This window comes from Amaranthus tricolor, chromosome 6 (genome assembly GCF_026212465.1).
Source record: "Amaranthus tricolor cultivar Red isolate AtriRed21 chromosome 6, ASM2621246v1, whole genome shotgun sequence".
Lineage (NCBI taxonomy): Eukaryota > Viridiplantae > Streptophyta > Magnoliopsida > Caryophyllales > Amaranthaceae > Amaranthus > Amaranthus tricolor.
The window spans coordinates 30,901,368-30,921,760 of NC_080052.1; the positions used below are offsets into that span (position 1 = coordinate 30,901,368).

The window sequence follows — 20,393 nt, forward strand, 5'->3', positions numbered from 1 at the left end:
TAGAAACTGAGTCTTGCACCATTGTTCAATCTTAAATTTTTTTACAACTTGCCTTTCGTGTTGTTAGCTTAGTTTAAATTATTAGCTTCAAGTTTGAATTTCAGTTCCCAACAAATCTGTCTGAAGGTAGTTTTATGAAATGAAAAGAGAAACAACATATCTTGTTCCTGTGATTAGCAGATTGGAGATAGCTTTCTAATATAAGAGGCTCCACAGATAACCACATTTGCTACAATTTCAAAATGAACACATAATATTTTCCAAGAACACAATTTCTGTAAGGTAAAATGTTGCCCAACTAAGAAATTGTCAACTCAACATATTGAACTTTAGAAGATAAGAATATCTTTATAATTTTTCAGTTGAAAGAAAGCTAAACACCAAAGAAAGTTTAAAAAGGAACAACTGAGACGCCGTGAGCTCGTGACTCGAGAGTATCTCCAACCAAGTGTCATACAAGGTTTGCTGAAGCTCAAGATGGACATTCAGGAAGCTAACTATTGATAGAGAATTTCTAGAGAAACAGAGGCATGGTGCAGTGTTTTAGAATCAGTCGGATAACCGACCATTTCATCAGACATGAATGGGAAAGTTTCTTCCTTTGCACACCTAAAAATTAGCTATTCATTCAGCAGTTAGAACCAGTAAGACACAGGCATTTGAAGCAAAACTACAACAAAAACATATCAACATATTGTTCTGAAATAGTTATCTTCATTAGCAGTAAACACTATAGAATTTTTTCAGCTTTGAAGACAGTCTAGTTGGTTCACTAATACAGATTTCCAAAGCACAAGCCAAATAAAGTAAATACCCAACAAAACTCAATGAAAAGGCACTACTTTTGTTCAAATTTTGGCATTTTGAGTTTGTGATAACAAGAAAGTTTACTATCCTTGCCAAGCCGCACCAATATCTCAGCATCTTTCATGTTCTTCTGCTTCACTAACCCATTAACAACACTCTGCAGCAACTCACATTCCTTTAACCGATAATTCCTGTGGAACAATGATTTAGATAACCTGGAAGCAAACGGAAAATCATTGTTATCACAAAAGAATCTTATCAATGTACTAAGCATCTGGTTTGGCATTATCAAACCCTTGGTCTTTAACACTTCTTCAGCCCATTTTTTGGCTTCATGTATATTTTTCCCATCACTACATAAGCCTTTGAACAAAGTATTATATGTAGACCCATGAATTTTCAAATCCTTAGACTTCATCTCTTGAACCAAATTCACAGCTTCTTGTATCATATTCTCCGTAACAAATCCATGTAACCTCGCATCATAACTTAAACTATCAGGAACTAAACCATACTTTTCCATCAAAACCCAAAATTTTTCACCACCTAAGAAACTTCCTTTCTTGTAAAAACCATCAAGCAAGATATTGAAAGTGATCAAATCAGGCTTCAACCCATTTTTCTGCATTTCATCAAACATTAAAGTTGCTGAATCCAAAGAACCCATCTCACAATAAGCTTTAATCAAATTATTATAAGACACATTATCAGGTTTAATTGACAACTTGTCGGGCAATTCACGGAAAAACCCATCAACTTTATCAAAATTCTTTGAATTAACACAAGCACTTAAAAGGGCATTGAAAGACAAAGTAGTTCTTTTACAATTAAGTTGAGGCATTTCATCGAACAGTTTGTGGGCATGATCAAACATGTTAGATTTTCCGTATAAAGAAATTAGACGAACAGTGAAACCTTCATCAGTAATGTCCTTGTACTGTTTTTGACTTTCTAGAATTTCTTCAATCAAATTAAAGCTCTGAGATTCGGCTAAACGGTTAACAGTGTATTCATAAAAAGAAGCTTTTTTGCGCATCTGGGAATTCTGGGTGTGTTTCTTGAAGGTTTCTGCGACCTTTTTTAGGTCTTTTTCTTTGAAGATGACATTGTAGGTTGAGTTTAGGGATGATTTTGAGGAATATGCACGGCGGAGAAATGAGACTGCAGACATTGAGAATGGCGCTAAGATAGGATCTAGAAGTCAAAGGAAAAAGAAACGAGTCTCTGCACTACAAGTCTAGAGATACACGGGTGAATGCCAGAATTCTTTGAATTAGACCCACTGTGCTGTACTGTGCTGTTGCTAGTCGTGCCTGAGTGGGTCATTGTAAATTGCGAGTCTCTTAAAATGGTAGGCCGAATTGCTGTATAGTTCGTTAAATAATGGCCTGTAAGGCCGTAACATTCACTAGCGTGTCACGGCACAAAACTCAATTTATATGAAATCGTCTCACAATGAGACAAGCTCGTACAAGCAACCTATTAATAATATAACATTGAAAATAATGAAATTTGAATTTAATAGGGCTTTTTTTAGAGTATGGGTTGATCCACTTGAGACAGTCTCATCTCATGGTAAGATGGTCACTGCACACCCGATGGATTTTGTAACCAAAGTTGACTTTCACGGCAAGGCGGATCCAGGGTTTGAAGTCCCAGGGCCACCAACTAATGGACTAAATTTTGGCAGAGTTTTATTTGTAAATTAACAACTATTTTACCCTTACTTCCTAATATTTTAAATACGACATACCATGAAAGAAAATGGAACAAAATAAATCAACTGACATAATAAAAAAAATGAGACAAAATAATATGTAAGAGATTACTAAATTGAGGAAGTATTTATCATCAAAACACTTTAGTATTAATTTTACACTTTTACTCTTACCTATAGAAAAGTCTACTTTGATTTTTTTTTAAAAAAACGCCTAAGGGCACGTGACCCCGTGGGCTCCAATGTACATTCGCCCCCACTACTTTCACACAACTTCAAATGGAACTACAATTATTTAAAAAGCAACATACACACGTACATTAACCGATCTGAAATACGCAATTCGAAATTGACCAAATGACCAATAAACATATCATAGACTCGGTTGAAATGAAAAGAATGGAACTAGACACATATCATAGGCTCGAGGTGAAAGGAGCTCGAGGTGCAAATATGAGATGGGCTCATAATGAATTAATGGCCTTTGGAAGTGCGAAGAGGGTCATATATCTGGAGAATTTGAAATCAATAAGCAAAAAATAATAAAAATTTAAATTATAGTAAAGTTTTGAAATTATTTCCCAAGATAAGCAGTTTTTTTCTCAGACCTTAGGTTTGGAATGTTCGCACTTAGTAACAGCGAATAAAGGCATAGCGTTTCATAAAAGGCAAAGAGTTTGTTTGCTGTTAGTAACAGTGAACAAAACTAAAGCCTGGTCAAACATGGTTAAAGTTATGTTCGTTGTTAGTAACAACGAACAAAGCTTTGACATTGTTTGACCAAATCTACTTTGTTCGCTGTTAGTAACATCCTCAGGTATGTCCATAATTACAAAGTCACAAGGTACTACGAGTTTACCAACCCTTAAAGCCACGTCAGATAGGATTCCCTTAGGGTAGACAATACTACGGTCAGCCAACTGTAATGTCATCCTAGTGGGAGTCAATTCATTCACATTGCGAAGTCTCTTATACATGGGGTCTCTTATACATGGAGTAGGGCATTAGGCTAACATTGGCACTTAGGTCACACAAAGCTCTATCTACAGATATATTCCCAACAGGAACGAGAATACTAAAACTACTAGGGTCAGCTAGTTTAGGAGGTAGATTTCCAATCATGAAATCATTAACATTCACCTCCTTAGAGACCTGCACGATCTCATCTAGCTTCCTCCCATTAGAACATAGAGTCTTATGAAATCATTAGGACATTGCATCAAAGAACGGAAGTTCAATAGATACATTTTTCAACAAATTCAAAAATTTCCCATATTTCTTTTCTAACTTAGCTCGCACTAATTTCTGAGGAAAAGGCAAGTGCTTAATCAGAATGTCGGTGACCTTACACTTTGATTTATCATGTTTCGCATTGGTCATAGTGTCAGTAGCATCATTATCATTCAAAACAATTTCATCACAAACCACATTATCATTTACAACAAGTTCATCAACAACCACATGATTAGGAATAGCATCATTAGGTACTAGCTTTTCAGAAGATACCTCCACAAGGGGGGGATCGATTAGTTGCTTACCGCGTCGCGTGGTAACTGCATTCACGGACTGGTTGGGCTCCTTACCCTTGGGTTCTGGTTAGCTTGGAAATGCGCGAGTGTTGATCTGCTGTGCTACCTGAGTTATTTGTGTCTCGAGGAATTTCATGTGTGAGACACTGTTCTGGATGTGGGTCCACAACAAGTTTTTCAGTTCATCAATCTCAGACCTGAGACTAGGTTCGACTGGTTGAGCGTATTGCTTGTACGGCGGTGGATGTTGGTATGGAGTTTGCTGATGCTATGGGTTTAGCACATTCGTGCTTGAGTAGGACAAATTAGGATGCTTAAAACCTGCATTATATCTGTTAGCATGTGGGTCGCCAAAAGGTTTACTATACAAGGCATTCGCCTCCTAGTGCTCGAACAGTGGCCTGGGACACCACAAGTATCACATAAATTAGCAGCATTATTAGCACTAGCGGAAGAGCTTACCATGCTCACCTTAGCCATGTGTTCAGTGAGATTGGCTATCTGTTTAGTGAGTATTTTGATGGTCTCGGATTCAGCATTATTACCTTGGGACACTGGGCTCTCTCATTGCTCCATGAGAACCCATTTTTGGCCATGGTCTCGAAGAGTCTCAAGAGGTCGTCTGGGAGCTTAAAGTCCATGTCACCGCCACATGCGGCGTTAATTGATGACTTGTGCTCATCGAACAATCCTCCGTAGAAGGATTGGGTGAGCAACCAGTTAAGTATCTGATGATGAGGACAGCTAAGTTGGAGGTCTTTAAACCTCTCCTATGCCTCGTAGAAGGATTCGAAAGGCCGCTTCTTGAAGATCTGCAGCTGTGTCCGGATTTGAGAGGTCTTTCGTGGGGGATAGAGTTTGGCCAAAAAGCCATTGGTCAATTCTTCCCAAGTCCTATATATACCGGCGGGCTTGGACTTGAGCCAGGACTTAGCTTTATCCTTCAAGCTGAAGGGAAAAAGCAGCATATGCACCGCTTCCATGGAAAGGTCCTTAGCAGTGATAGTGTCACACCTTTCTATAAAATCTGCAATATGGTCGTGAGGACTCTCACTAGGGTGATCGTCGAATTGGTTCCTCTCAATCATTTGGATGAGGTGAGGCTTCAATTCAAAGTTTTCTGTACCGAAATCGGGTTTGACGATACATGGAACGGAAGTTTGGGTGAGCGTGGGCGCACCCAATTAGTCAAAGGATTGGTTAAAATTGTTGGTCATTTGGTCTTGTTGTCGCCTTAACGGCCTTAGGCGTTCGGCGTTCAGTCTACGGGCAGTAGCTTCGATCTCTGGGACGAATTGCTCTAGAGATCGAGCTCTTCTATGCATTCAAAGAACTCAAACACAAAGGGGTCTAGGATAGGGGACAACAAGCGGGTGACAATTAGATCAATCAACAAAACAAAAGAATTACGCGTCGCCTCCCCGGCAACGGCGCCAAAAACTTGATAGGTGCAAATTTTAATAACCGCAAGCGAGTTAATCAATTTGTTTGTTTTATGACTACAAGACACGAATCAAGAAAATAATATGGTTGGGGAAACTAATACTAAGATGCAAGAACTAAAACTAAAACAATAACTAATATGAAGATGACAATGATGCAACAAACTCTAGGGTGTCAAGCATCACCTAATTCTAACATGGGAGTCGATTACTCTCATGATTGTATGAAACTGAGTCATTAACATAATTAAATATGATCTAATTAACCTCAAGCTTCCACTCTATTGATTAATATCGGTTTAAGACCTTACTAGTGTTTAATCCTCAAACTTCTGTTTTATTGGCTAAACTAGTAGGAATTTAACTTAAATATATCTCAATCCTAAATAAATCCTAATCTCAAAAATCTCAAACTTCCGTTTTATTGAAAAGGTTAATAAAGATGTTTAAACCGAGATTCATTAAGCGTAGATTTAATTATAGACCCAAATTCACACAATCAATCGATAAAATGTCATCCCATGCTTCGAATTAGGGACTATACCCTAACCCTAGAGAAGAAGATTACTCACTAAACATGATAGTAAACATGTAATTCATAATAAACGATGACTTAAGAGAAATACTAAAGATAAAACGATGAATGATTTCAATGCAAGAGATAAATAATGAAGCAATTAACAAAGAAAACTTACTAATTACGAAGAATGATAATGTAAATTGAAAGAGGAATTCATGTCACAACAAGGTTTTCCAACAAAAAACTTTAAAGAAAAATAAATCTCTAGATAAATTCATTAAAACTACTCTCCAAAAAAAAAACTGATAAAAACTCTCCGTTTCAAATAATAAAATAAACTGTTGTAATAACAAATGGCAGCAAAAATAACCGCTCAAATGCCCGACGACGACTCGTGACATCATAGGCGACGAGTTGTCGCTTTGCTATTGCCTGGATTATGTGACTTCAGTGAGTTGGTGATGAGTCATCGCAATATTGGGGATGAGTTGTCGCTCAGTCTCTGGACTTCATTCCTCAGATCAGAATGTATGCAATGAGTTGTGGCACGGGATCGACGAGTCGTGGCACCAGGCGACGAGTCGTGGAATTAGAAGATGAGTCGTGGCTTTGGCACTGGACTATAGTGCTGAGTTCAGAGTGTATGCAACGAGTCGTGGCATCTGGAGCGATGACTCGTCGCTTTTGTTTTGGACCGCAGTGTTGAGCGACGAGTCGTGGCTTTTTGGCATAGTTTAGCTACGACTCGTTTCTTCCCTTTGAAGCTTGTTTGGCTCGATCTCTTCACTTCTTTTAGGGGTCTTAAGCCATTTCTCCAGGCCTTCACCCTCTTATTACTCTCGGGATCTAATAAAACTTCGATTCCGCCTCAAAAATTACATAAAACTCATTATTGAGCATATGAAACGAAAATGTCAAATATCGCCTACAATACTACCTAAAACTCACTAAGACATCACATAAGGAGTATGAAATTAACACAAATGAGTGCAAATAATTGCACTTATCATCCAGCCTGCGAAGGGTCTTTGGGAACACAATTCCTAATCACATTGTTAATCATAGAAGACGTCAAGTGAATATGTCCAGCTGACACAGTGTCACTACCCAACACACAAATCCATGTTTTCCATTGTACTTTGAAATAAACCATGAGGTTGAATAAGGATTTAGCCTAGCCCTTAGTTTCCAAGAACATCCCCTCTTACACTTCAATGATAAAGAAGTTCGGTTAGAAGTCTCTGTTCTATACTCTACATTCCTACGAATATGATAGATTCTAACAGCTTCCAATAAAGCTTCCTTACTATCAAATATCATACCCTTTTCAAGCTCCCCATCTTGGTGTAGGTGGTATCACAATCCCAAATCCTTCAAGAGTTGTCCTCTACATATTCATCCAGATGTGGACATAGGACATAAGGTGTAGGAGCAACAATTTTAGAAATATTGCCTAGGGTCATGTCATTAGCTAGGGCATCCTCATCCATATCCACATCATCCTCAGAAGGATCATCAACAAGCTCATTACTTTCATTACTATCATCCCAAGGTACCAACTCAGTACTTTCTCCTAAATTAACAGTCGCATCATTACTTGAGTTTGAGGGGATTTGAAAGGAGTAGAAGATTGAGAAGGAACAAAGGAATTTTGAGTTTCTTGAGTTAAAATTGGCATAGGCGTAGGAGAAGGATTGGAAGTAACATTCACAGCTTGATTGCCTAGGGGTACCACTTCTATGTATAACTCCAAAGAGGGAATAGATGTAGCCTTTGAATGCTCCCACATAGCATCTATAGAATCATCATCCTCATCAGGAAAAGCTAACCATTCACTACTCACATAGTATTTAAAACTTAAATTAACAGTACCTCGTGTGGTATCAATTCCAATCTTAGAACATACAAAAAGCTTAAACTCATTAAAATCCATGTTCGAGTTGCATGTAAACAATTTACGCTTAGCCCTAACACACGTAACCTTGTTACCACTTTTACGAACGAAACCATTCCAAAAACATGCAATAGTCACACGAAATGATGTCATTTCTACATGAATACATACAAAATCAACTTCATCACCAAGTATATTCACGAATATACATAATTAATTAACTACATTTATATAACTATTTAAACTAAATCAATTAATTACATATAATCAATATACAAAACAAAATGAACATACATAATTAACTCCCTACATTTACATAAACTAAATCAATATAATCAACAAGTAACTAATTACATTATTATTAATTCAAATAAGTTGTGATTAAATAACTAAGTAAAAAATCCACCAAGTACATTCAATATTATCCACATCAAAGAACTAAAGTTATTCAACCATAATAAAAAAAAACAAATAACTAAAAAATAACTAATAAATTACCTTAATCAGCTTAAATTGAACTAAATGAGTAGTGATTTTACAAGTAATGCCCTGCATTTGAAACAATATATTGAAGATTACAAACCCTAATTTTCGTATAAAATAACAAAAAAACAAAGAATTATACCTTACATAACTCCAAATATATGCTATACCACTTTACTAGTATTGGATTGAGAGAGGGAGGAATTAATTGAAGGATTGAAGGTGTTTTGATGAAGGAAAAATATATGTGGTGATGGAAATTTATTTTTATTTTTATTGATAAATAGTGGAGATTTATAATGTTGGTAGAGAAATATACATGTATATGTGTGGTGTGTTTGTGTGTGTACATTGGTGTAAAAAGAATTATTTTTGAGAAAAATATAAATAAATAATTAAAATTTATTTTTGGATGTGATCATGAAAATTATGTAAATTTTATTGTTTAGATTTAATAGGGAATAAAGCATTGAAATTTATATATTTGTGATAAAAAAATGAGATCCCGTAGGTTTTGAAGATGATGGAAAAATTGTGTTTTTGGAGCATTTTTGGCTTTAAAATTAAGTTAAAAATACTTATACTATGTTATAAATTATGAAAATTGGTACTCGGGGGTTTTGACGCCTTCCGGACGCAACGGTGAAGTCGGATTTTCATTTTGACAGTTTTAAGATGAGTTTCTGGACAGATTGTATAGGCTGTCCGGTTTGGTGTATATACCATGTCATAGTATGTGATGGATGTTCATGTTGTGTGTAGTATTCTAGGTATGGATGTGATTGTATATGTGTGTTATGGATGATTTGAGGAAAATGTGTATGCGTGCTTATTTCCCGAATACGATTGAACCTTGTAGGAAGTCGATTCGTGACCGGGAATTGATTGAGACGCTTGCGAGTTGGTTATTTTGCTTAAGGTATGTACACGCAGCGTGGTTCGCATTAGTCCGATGTATCATATAATAATGGTATACAAAAGTAAATTATGGATATATAGTACGAATAATGTTGTCTTCGAATCAATAATTTTTATACATTGTTTTGATAAGCAGAGGTAGTATGACCTCACTAACTTTAAAGTGGACGTAGTATGACGTCAATTGGTGGAAATGAATTACTCGCGGTTCATGAGGGCATTATGAGCCACCGCGGGGGTATGCATACTTAACCATAGGCACCGAAGTAAGGCGAGTGTCTATGGTAGAGACTTGCTTAGGGGTTAGCTCCCCCTAATGTATTGTCTCACTTATGGAGTTTGGAGTGTACCGGCAGTATGGCCGGATAGTACAGCAGTATGGCTGACTAACCTTTACATGAAAATAATTATTCTTAATAAGCATGATCGAAGCGTAAGGTTCTGTGAATTGTCAGCTAATTAATTAAAACTTTCTCTTGTGTTATTATTTATTTGGTATGCGACGTTTGCTGACGTGTACTTTTGGTCTTAACGACCCTGCGATGATGTTGTTACCCATCTGGGCAATGACTAGCAGTAAGTTAAGTTGCAGGTCTGGGGAGTGAGGATTGTCCCTTGAAGAAATAAATTATTAGGGTAGAGAAGTCTTAATAAGAACTTCAAAATTTAGTTTAAAGAACATTCGGTTTTTATGAGGCGATTTTCGTTCTCAAGTTGTAATAAGTAGATTTAACTTTTCGTTCTTATCCGCTGCTAAGAATTTCTTATTATCTAGTAGTTCTTAATAACGCTAATAGAACTCGATCCGCACGTTTTCCTTAACTTCAAAACCGTTTTAAATTGTTTTCTAACATCCCGGTTTGACTCGGATTATAGTTGTCTCGTTTTTAAAAGGTCATTTTCTCTTTTCGTACGACCCGAGTTATTCCGAGATGTTACAAGTTCAAAAATAGTCAAAGTATTTGTTCGCTATTAGTAACAGCAAACAGACTCTTTGACTATTTTTGACCTCAAATCTTGCTATTACTAATAGCAAACATATCCAAACTACAGGAAAAACTGTTTATCTTACTTCCTCTGTTCTGTAATAGATGCTACATTAGCATGGGCACACAAATTAAGAAATCTACTCACCTACAGTGTAGCTTACTGTTCACATTATAAGGTATAATATTTTATTGTTGTTAATTGAAGAAGAAAAAGAAAAAGATAATAAACTAATATTGATTAACAGAAGTATTAGTTTACATAATAAAAATTAGAATGTGAGGAAAAATTTGATCAATGTTAGTTAACATAACAAAAATCAGAATGTGATTATCAGAAATATAAGTTAACATAATAAAAATCAGAATGTGATTATCTGTAGCAGGCGCGGCACTCTCGATACATAATTAACATTAATAATTATACTTAAGATAAATAATGCGGAAGTGTAAAACGCCGAACTGCTAAAAACCATTTAAACTAAAATCGTTCAAAACATAAGTAAAAAAAATATCTTACAACTGAGAAAATATAAAATAAGGTTTACTCAAATACGATAAAAAAAAAACATAAGTACAATATAGTCATCAAGTAAAATCATTGAAGCTAAGTCCTCGATAGAATAATTAAAGTTGAGGCCTGGATCGAAACCTGAGCTAATTTTTCCTGCAAAATACTGTCATCCATAATACGGATGACAGCCGATTAAATCGGTCAGCGATAAAGCCGAGTACAATTTTCTCAACAAGCTTATGATGCGATAGTTAAATCATGCTTACGAAATAATCATCAAGCACAATATAGAAGGTTATTACTCATTATTGACCTTACTAAGCCATTAAGTTACATTCTCAATACTTGCAGAAGTTCATTACTGCTACTAAATACTTGGTAACCTTAATGCTTATTTAATCAAGTTCAATTAAGCCTCATAGCTTTACCATCATAGCACATCACAAGATCACAACAATAATGACAACTGATATATGTAAGGGTCTGGTTAGGTGAGGACCGTAGTCCTAAACCCTAACTGTGGTGGGAGTCGTCACTCCTCTCAATACTGTTATGCTCGAGACTTCACAGGATGGGTTTTTCTCGGACCCCCTGTCTGACACCGCATTTTACGTGCCGGCTAACACGGACGCCGGGATTTTACATGCCGGTCCATGGTTCGACGTTACCTTACTATCAGAGTCATACAATCAATATCATGCAATATCAAACAAGACTCTAAACCGAAATAGTTTACATTCTTATAAGTCAAACTTCCACTAGTCAAATTTTTGACAATTCTACCCTTTTAATAGAAACAAATTACTAGTATCTAATAAATTAGTATTAATTAAATAACAAATTTTCGTAGCTATACTAAGATTCCTGAGGCTAAACTAAGTCATTATTGTGTCATAAATAATCATAACAGTCAAGGATAATATTTCTAAGTACTTAATAACATATTTTATCAAATAACTAGTAAAATAGTAAAACGGATCTATCATCACTATAAAAAAATAACATAATCCGACAGTTATTAAGGATCCAAAATCTATATGAAATGAGTTTTAGAGAAAAACAATGCTAAGCATTTTAACAAATTTGTTTGACTATTTTACCAATAAATCGATTAAAAAATTTATCAAAACACCAAGATGATATGGAATCATTTTAAACACATAAGTTTATTTAACTAGTAAAATTCATATATATTTATATTATCATATTAATCAAAAATTTCCATATATATGACTTTTTTTTTTTTTTTTTTTCGAGTGTCCCAAAAGTATTATTGTTTTGACAAAAATATCACTAAACTGGATATGACTTTAATATTACCATGTAAAGTTTAAATGACTAAAATAAAATCATGTTGATCATGCTTTTATATTATCGAGTAACCATAAATAAATATTACAAAACGAGAGAGTTAAGAAAATGTGTACCATTTTCTTCCGAATGTGGAGCTAAACCAAGTAAGAGAATAGTAATAGGAAAATAAGATCTTTAAAGAAATAAGCTCCAAAAGAGAAAGTCTTCAAGGCTCCAAGCTTCAAAGAAGTAGATCTTCAATTACCCAAAAGAAAATGATATCCAAGCTTCAAAAGATAATACTTGACTTTTCAAAAGTTGATGATTATTGGCTTAAGAAGTGATAAGATCAAGCTCCATCTTCATTTGATTCTTCAACAAATAAAAAGGGTATAACGTTAGTAAGATGTTAATGAAGTGAAGATATAAGAAAGAATGGTAGAAAGATTTGATGATGGGGGTGCAAGTGATCTCATGGCTAAGGAGGGGTATTTATAATGAGTTTTGGGCAACTTTTTAGTTCATAAGATTGTATGAAAAAGAAGGTTAACTTGTGTAAGTGATTTAGAGTGTGTAAGTGAATGTGTAAGAGTTGGAGTGTGTAAGTGGATGTGTAAGAGTTGGAGTGTGTAAGTGGATGTGTAAGAATTTGGAGTGTAGAAGAAGGTTAACTTGTGTAAGGAAATGGTGATAGCTTTGTGTAAGTGATAAACATTATGGATTGATGTAGAAAGGATTTTGATTCATCAAATTTTTGTTCTAGTTTATGCTAGTGAAATGTTTTAGATTAATGGGAAAGTATGATTAAGGTTTGATTATGAAAATATGATAGTTTACTTAGAAAATTTTAGTTAAAACTATACTTAAAGTTAATAAGAAAAATATAGTTAATTTTTAGGTATAAAATAATTAAATCAAAGTTGTAAAGTTAAAATGATAAGTAGTAAAGTTAGTTTAAGGAAACGAAATTGAAACGTAACGTTTTAATAAAACCGTAAATATAATATTAAAATTTTACTTTTCGTAGTATAAAATAATAAAATAATATTTTAGTGCTTATAAAGAAATTTAAGAATATAAATATATTTTTAAGTTTAATATTTGGAAGAAATTACAAAAATCGGAATAAGGTTTAGGAATTAAAGGTGATTTGAATTAGATAACCAAAGGATTAGGAATTCGAAAAGAAATTTCGGAATAATTAATCGGAAGATTAAGATTAAGAAATTTGAGCCTGTTACATTATCAGAAGTATAAGTTAACATAATAAAAATCAGAATGTGATTTACCGATATAGGAAAAATTTGATCAAAGTTAGTTAACATAACAAAAATCAGAATGTGAATATCAGAAGTATAAGTTTACATAATAAAAATTTGATCATCATTTTCGAAATTTAAAACAAATCAAAAACATAATCAAAAAATTAACATAATCAAAATTATAATCATATTAAAATAAACATGAGAAAAAAAAACAGAGCAGATCCAACTTAAAAAAATCGAAATAAGAACAACATGCAACAATATCACAAATGAAACCAGATCTGGTAAAGGACTAACACCAAATCATGATTTTGGGATTAAAAACAGCTCAAAAACATAATCAAAAAAATTACATAATTAAAATCATAAACGTATTAAAATAAACATGAAATAAAAAAAAAACAGAGCAGATCAAAGTTTAAAAAAAATCAAAATAAGAACAACATGCAAGAGAATCATTAATGAAAACAGATCTGATCAAGTACTAAAATCAGATCATGATTTTCGGATCAAAGCATACCAGATGACAATTAAAGCGAAATATAGATCATTGTAAAACCGAAATAGATCAAAGCAAAGAGTATAAAGAATATGCCAGAAGGACCAAAGAAATTTCGGAAAATCCAAATGTAAAGCTTTAACCAAATACAAAACCAAAGATCAGAAACAAAGCCAAAGAGTTTAGGGTTAGGAGTTTTCTGAGATTGGTTAGAGAATGAGAGGGGGGGGGGGGGGGGGGGGTTGGGGGTGGGGAACGACATTGGACAGGAAATGTGATTAGGGTTAGGAGTGGGTAGGGGTTAGTTTATATAGGAAATTAATCAACGGTTAGCCAAACAAAATCTAACGGTTGATATCAATCCCACCATTAATATTAGGAAGTTGGGAAGATTTGTTTAAATGGGAGAAATAATTAAGTGAGATAGTGTATTTAAATGGGGAAAATAATTAATTGGGATGGTAGATTATGGGAGATTAGTTGAGTTTTTAATGAGAATAATAAATATGGAGGGAATATTAATTTTAATTGGGAATAGATAAAGATTAAATAATGGTTGGTAAAAAAGTTAAAGAGGTATAGAGTAGGATAAAAATAGGGGTAGGTAGAATTTTAAATGATTGTTTTATTACTAAAAATGACAAGTAATATAAAATTACAAAAAATAGAAAATATAGCAAGTATTATGGAACAAAGTAAATATAAAATAGTTTCAAAACTTTACCATTATTTAAATTTTTTATATTTTTTCTTATTTGTTTCAAATTTTCATATATCTGCTGGTTGATCTTGTTCCATCCTTCTCCTGCTTTTGCTTTCATTCTCTGTCTCCTCCAATCTTTGAGCTTTTCTTCTAACTTCCTATTTTTTTGGAATGTTCTTCGAGCTTTCTTAATAGTTCCTTTCTCAGCTAGAATCTTCTGATGACTACGGATGAAGACATGAAGTCCTCAAATCCAGGAAGAATGATGGGCAAATATATGAATCAAAAGAACATGTGCCGGGCTGACATTAGCAAACACCCGCTCATGGTCAGACACGGGCCACACGGCACAACCCGATCCACCGATTGTCGCAGTGGGCCACAAGCTTGCCACATCCCCAATTTTACGGGTACACAGTTACCTGTTTAGCCGAATTCTAGAGCTTTAATTTGATCGAAGAAATTGTTGAAAATTATAAACAGTAAAAGGACTGGACATTACTAATGAAGTTTTCATTGTTCGTATACTTTATTTGGAAATCTGGCATGTTTAATCGTGCCCACAAACTGTTCGATGAAATGTCTCAACAAAATTGCAAAAGAAGTAAGTTATCTGTTAATACTCTTCAAGTGCTTGCATTAATTCGAAGAATTATGATATGTTTTTTCCTGAATTGCATGAGAAGTTCTCAATTAAGCCTGATATTATTTATTAATGTTATTCTATGCAGCACAAGCCTAGGAAATTCTATGGTGGACTACAATTCAATCTATGAAAATTACTGTGATTATCAGCAACTAGTTAATTGAGTAAAATGATATCCCCAATATTATCCTCTGATACGAATCAATTTCTATTGAAATTGCTGAATCAAGAGCCAATTCCAACAACATTGATAATGAATTTGAGCATCTCGTAGCTCATGCCATATCTTGCACACTCGAGAGTGGTGCGGAGTGTGCCATGGGGAATGGAGTGCTAAGGTTTGGGTCTCTTGACCAAGTATTGAATGAGGATGACTTGAAGGGGTTTGATCAACGCATAATTAGAGAAAAGGCTTGGTCGAACTCAAGGCAGCAGGCTCTCAGGTGAATTGCTCGACTGGTCGAGCCAAAGATCAGTAACATTCCAGTGGGTTCTGTGAGGCTGCTCGACAGGTCGAGCTTGGGAGGCTCGGTCGAGCGAGTGTCAGCGGGGAAACAACGATTCTGTTTTGTATCCGGTTTTGTTTGGGCTTTTAAGTCTTTTATCCTAGGTTATTCTAATATGTTTTAGGCCTATATAAGGAGCCTTAGAACATCATTAGGAATAAGGAGAGGCATAACAAGAGAGTAAAACTAGGGTTCGAGTTCTTACTCTTTGTATTTGCATATTTGTGAGAGATTGAAGTGAAGGTTCAATCTTTGCTTAGGGTGTTCTTAAAGCTTTGTAAGGTGAGTCAATTAATGTATTCTTGTTTATATTAATGATAAGATACTTTGTTTGAGGGGAGGTATCATTAGATATTTCATATATTGTGTGTTTTTGTCATTGTTGTTGCTTGCTCTGATTTGGGTTGTTTTCTTTGCATTAGTTTGTTTATTGTTCTTCACCAAATATCATAGCCCGATCATAAGAATTATTAAGAAAGAGGCCAAATTGTTTAAAGTCCACCCGTTATGTCCTGACAAAGTCAAATGTTTGCGATTTCATTTGAAAGCAATAACATTATCTAGGAATTGTCGCGTCTTTGATTTCATTTTAGATGACAAATTTGACTTCATTTTAGTATGATTTCATCTTGCTGGAATGCAATGCCCACCAAGTTTGACTTCTTCTTGTTGAAATGTAGGCTTCTATGGATTATTAAGGTAAAAGCAACATTGTTTTGCTGTTTTTCTTTTCATAAATGGCATACTGTTTTATCTCTCTCTTCTCTTCACTTCTCTTTTTATTAACTCTAACCATTTGCTTGATCATCCATGTTGCGGTAGCTGACCCGGTTTTTGCAAGTGTCTATTGCCCGGACATTGAAACCGTTGCTCCAAACAGTAAATTTCAGTCTAATGTTAATACGTTTCTCTCTTTGCTCAACTCTACCTTAATCAATGATAATCACTTCTACAATACAACTGTTGGAAGTGGAGCCAACAAAGTCTATGGTAGCTTTTTTTGCCGCATTGATCAAACCATTGCTTTTTGTCAGGAATGTATCTCCCTAGCCATCAACTCATTAAATTCTCATTGCCCTGGAAAGAAAAATTCTATTGTATGGTACGATCAATGTATGTTACGATACTCTAATGGTTCTTTCTTTGGTATAATGAATGATTCTCCTATGGTGCCGGTTTGGGAAAAAGTAAATGATGTTGATATGCACAACATGACGAGCAACATAAGCAGTTTTACAGAAGTTGTGCTCAAAACTTTGGGAGATGTGTCGTATCAAGCAGCAACAAGTGGATCAGGAAAAAAATTTTCCACAAAAGAAGCGAGGTTCAGGGAAAATTTAACAAGATTCAATATAATCTACTCTCTTGCTGAATGCACACCAGACATATCTGGGACTGACTGTACTAGTTGCCTTCATATGATTGTTAGAAATATGACAGAACTGTGCAACAAAAGGGCTGGTTGCACTGTGTTGAATCCTAGTTGTAATATGAAAGTAGGGATGTACCCCTTTTATGGAGATGCCCTGTCACCTGGTTCAAAAGCTTCACATGTTCCTTTTTTCGGAGGTATGGTAACATGGAAACTTGAAATAAGTCCATATTATTCTTACAACTATTGATTACATGAAGATTATGTTTTGATTTTTGCGATTTCTTCTGGAGTGTTAGAATGAATTCTTATCATATAATACAGTGAATCACCCGGGCTGAAACTGGCAATAACTGTTGGATTTTTGTCAATTCTCACATTGATTTTATTTGGTTTATGTACTGGACCCCATATGTTGAGATTAAGACTTTGATATTGTTGTATTGTTCTAATGTGTTAGGTGATGTTTAGTTCAACATTATGAACTAAAACTTCAGGAAATTGAAGGTACATTTTTCCTCAATTTAGAATATTCTTGGGATGCATAACTTTCATGCTCTTGCTTAATGTTTAATTTTCAACATGATAGTCTATTTCCAAATTTACTTGGAATCCATTAATGGTACAATCTGAACTGTGGACTACAAATGTTGAATCATCAAATCCAGGGATCCCAAAAAAGCTCGCTTCTTTTTAGTATTTCTTTCACATAGACAGCATAGTGACAATTGAAGTTTTTAATCTACTATCAGGTCTGAAGTCTGAGTAATTATTTGTTATTTCTGCAAAACAGATACACCGGGATCCAAGCGGAGAAAAAACTTAATAGTTCTTCTGGGCATTATCATTTCAGCTATTTTAGCAATGGTAATTGTTTTTGCAGTTTGGTTTTGTGCATGCAGGAAAACGTCCAAATTATCATTTATAGGTAAAAAAAACTACTCTTCAATCTATTTCATTGGCTCAAACCCTTCATCTCCGTTGCCAATTTTTTGTTGCAGAAGCGGAAAATCAGATTGAAATTGAGGAGTCCTTGAAGTTTGACTTGACCACAATACGAAAAGCAACCAATAATTTCTCTGCTGTTAACAAGCTAGGAGAAGGTGGATTTGGTGAGGTTTACAAGGTGAAACTTGCTTAGAATTGACTCCTTAAGTAATGCAACATTGCTTTTAGTTTTATGGCTGATCCTCAACAGAGTTAGTATATGTAAATGCAGGGAAAACTTGATAATGGACGATGTATAGCCATCAAAAGACTTTCTAGCAAATCCCAACAGGGCATTGACGAGTTTAAGACTGAAGTCGTTCTAGTTGCTAAACTTCAGCATCGGAATTTGGTCAAACTTTTGGGCTTTTGCCTTTCAGGAAAGGAGAAGATCCTTGTCTATGAGTTTTTGCCTAATATGAGTCTTGACCGGTTTCTATCTGGTATGTAGGGGACTATTCCTGCTTGAAGCATTAATTACTATTTTCTGTCTTGAAATGTAAAGCATGTTGTGGCATCCAGATCCAGAGAAGCGGGCATCTTTAAACTGGAAAACAAGATGCAAGATCATTAAAGGAATTGTAAGAGGACTTCTGTACCTTCATGAAGATTCTCGACTCAAGATTATACATCGTGATCTTAAACCTAGTAATATTTTGTTAGATGAAAGTATGAATCCCAGAATTGCAGACTTTGGCACAGCAAAGCTTTTTGGGGTGGATCAAACACAAGACAATACTGATAAGATTGTTGGAACATTGTGAGTATTGTGTTACAAAATGTTTGCCTTTTAGTGCCTATGCTATAGTGTTCATTCTCGATAGAGCCCCAAATTTATAGTTCTTAGGATTTAAATTATAATGCTTCATAGTAAAATGACTCGTTAAATCATTTTCATTTCTTATTAATGTAAAGTTATAGATGATGTTTGCTGTGAAGGGTTAATAGAATACAACTTTTTTGGTTTAACAATAGTAAAGTTGCATACATTCGGTAGAATTGGATTAAAGGAATGTCGTTAGTGCTTATGCTTTTCTAAGTAAGTTCCTTGCTATGCAGGGGCTACATGGCTCCAGAATACTTGATTGCTGGACACTTTTCAGTTAAATCAGATGTCTATAGCTTTGGAATACTAATCCTAGAGCTTGTGAGTGGACTAAGGAACAAATATGGGCCTTATCAGCAAACAAATGAGGCACTCCTATTCCGGGTACTTATCATTGTCATTATTTGAAGTTGTTCAATAATGTTAAAAGTTGAAAGCCATGGGTTAGCATGTGTTTGAAGGCTTTTCTTTCACCATTTTGATTAGGGTTCAATTCTCCAATCTAGAGGAAGACTTAATTCCCCTTTCCCCTTACTTCTTGTGGATTCTCCGGCCTTTATTACCCTCGATAAAAAGAAAAATTTTATTAGTTGTTAACTTAGATATATAATTCAGGCTTGGAGGTTATGGAATGAAGGGAAGCCATTGAAGTTGGCAGATCCATCTCTCGGCAGTGATTTTGAACCAGATGAACTGTCAAAGTGTATACACATTGGTCTTTTGTGCATCCAAGAAGATGCAGCTAAGAGACCGCGAATGGCATTGATTGCTGGCATGCTTAATGGGGAGATGATAAGTCTGCCTTCACCGACTCCACCCCGTTTCTTCGGTGGAAGTACAGACGTTGAAAATCAGGAGAGTTGCTCTAGCCAAGGTGCAGGAGCATCAGGATTTTTTGAGGATGTCTCTGAACTGTATGCTAGATAAAATTGGTTGTCAATAGAAGTTTTTAGGTCAAACAAATAATTGATCAATGTTCGGACCAAAATTAAAATCATCATCAAAATTAAAATCATCATCATGGCCAGTATATATCCTCATAGAGATTATGATTAGAGTTTGAGGAGAAATAACAAATCATACAAGTATCAAAGGAGATTGTGATCAAGTGAGACCCTCAAAACCTACAAGCTCTTTTGACAAGTAGTCAAACAATTATTGTATATTTACTTGACATCTATTGTGGTGGTATATTTAATTAAAATCTTCAAAAGCATCTACATCTCCACCTTTGAGTTTCTCTACAATCCTAGGATTAGATGCTCAATACTTAATTACTTTTCGGCTTTTTTGTAGGTTACACACTAGCTAGAAAAAAAGTTCATTATCCTCTACATATGCTAAACACGTTAGCAGCACCTCTGCTACTACTACTTAAACGTTCACCAAGTAACTGAAAAGAATAACTCTAAAAATACTAAAATGCACTTTCACTATCACCTACAATACATAACAAAGTACTACCTCTATTTTTTTATTAATAGCT

General features: G+C 34.9%; 2 protein-coding genes across 3 annotated transcripts; one reads left to right on the forward strand and one right to left on the reverse strand.

Moving 5' to 3' along the window:
- Positions 1–453: 453 nt before the first annotated feature.
- Positions 454–2,152, reverse strand: LOC130815865 (pentatricopeptide repeat-containing protein At3g13160, mitochondrial-like). The gene has a single exon (XM_057682374.1). The coding sequence runs from the start codon at positions 1,976–1,978 to the stop codon at positions 839–841; it is 1,140 nt and encodes a 379-aa protein (XP_057538357.1). The 5' UTR covers positions 1,979–2,152; the 3' UTR covers positions 454–838.
- A 12,483-nt stretch (positions 2,153–14,635) lies between these two features.
- On the forward strand, positions 14,636–20,111 carry LOC130815866 (cysteine-rich receptor-like protein kinase 25). Of its 2 annotated transcripts, XM_057682376.1 has the most exons (9): positions 14,636–15,174; positions 15,302–16,004; positions 16,403–17,291; positions 17,888–18,022; positions 18,096–18,220; positions 18,314–18,524; positions 18,604–18,841; positions 19,141–19,291; positions 19,523–20,111. In XM_057682376.1, exons 3-9 carry the CDS (start codon positions 16,460–16,462, stop codon positions 19,832–19,834), a joined length of 2,004 nt encoding a protein of 667 aa, XP_057538359.1. In that variant the 5' UTR covers positions 14,636–15,174; positions 15,302–16,004; positions 16,403–16,459; the 3' UTR covers positions 19,835–20,111. The 2 variants fall into 2 exon arrangements, with proteins under 2 accessions (XP_057538359.1, XP_057538358.1); XM_057682375.1 differs by having other exon boundaries at positions 15,302–17,291.
- The last annotated feature ends 282 nt before the right edge of the window (positions 20,112–20,393 follow it).

What these genes read in the sequence shown, in the direction of transcription:
- LOC130815865 (XM_057682374.1), bottom strand. Translation starts at nt 1,978, where the DNA reads ATGTCTGCAGTCTCATTTCTCCGCCGTGCATATTCCTCAAAATCATCC.
- LOC130815866 (XM_057682375.1), top strand. Translation starts at nt 16,460, where the DNA reads ATGGCATACTGTTTTATCTCTCTCTTCTCTTCACTTCTCTTTTTATTA. An exon ending in ACATGTTCCTTTTTTCGGAG is followed by an intron (nt 17,292 to 17,887) that starts GTATGGTAACAT and finishes TCTGCAAAACAG; the next exon opens with ATACACCGGGATCCAAGCGG. An exon ending in GATAAGATTGTTGGAACATT is followed by an intron (nt 18,842 to 19,140) that starts GTGAGTATTGTG and finishes CTTGCTATGCAG; the next exon opens with GGGCTACATGGCTCCAGAAT.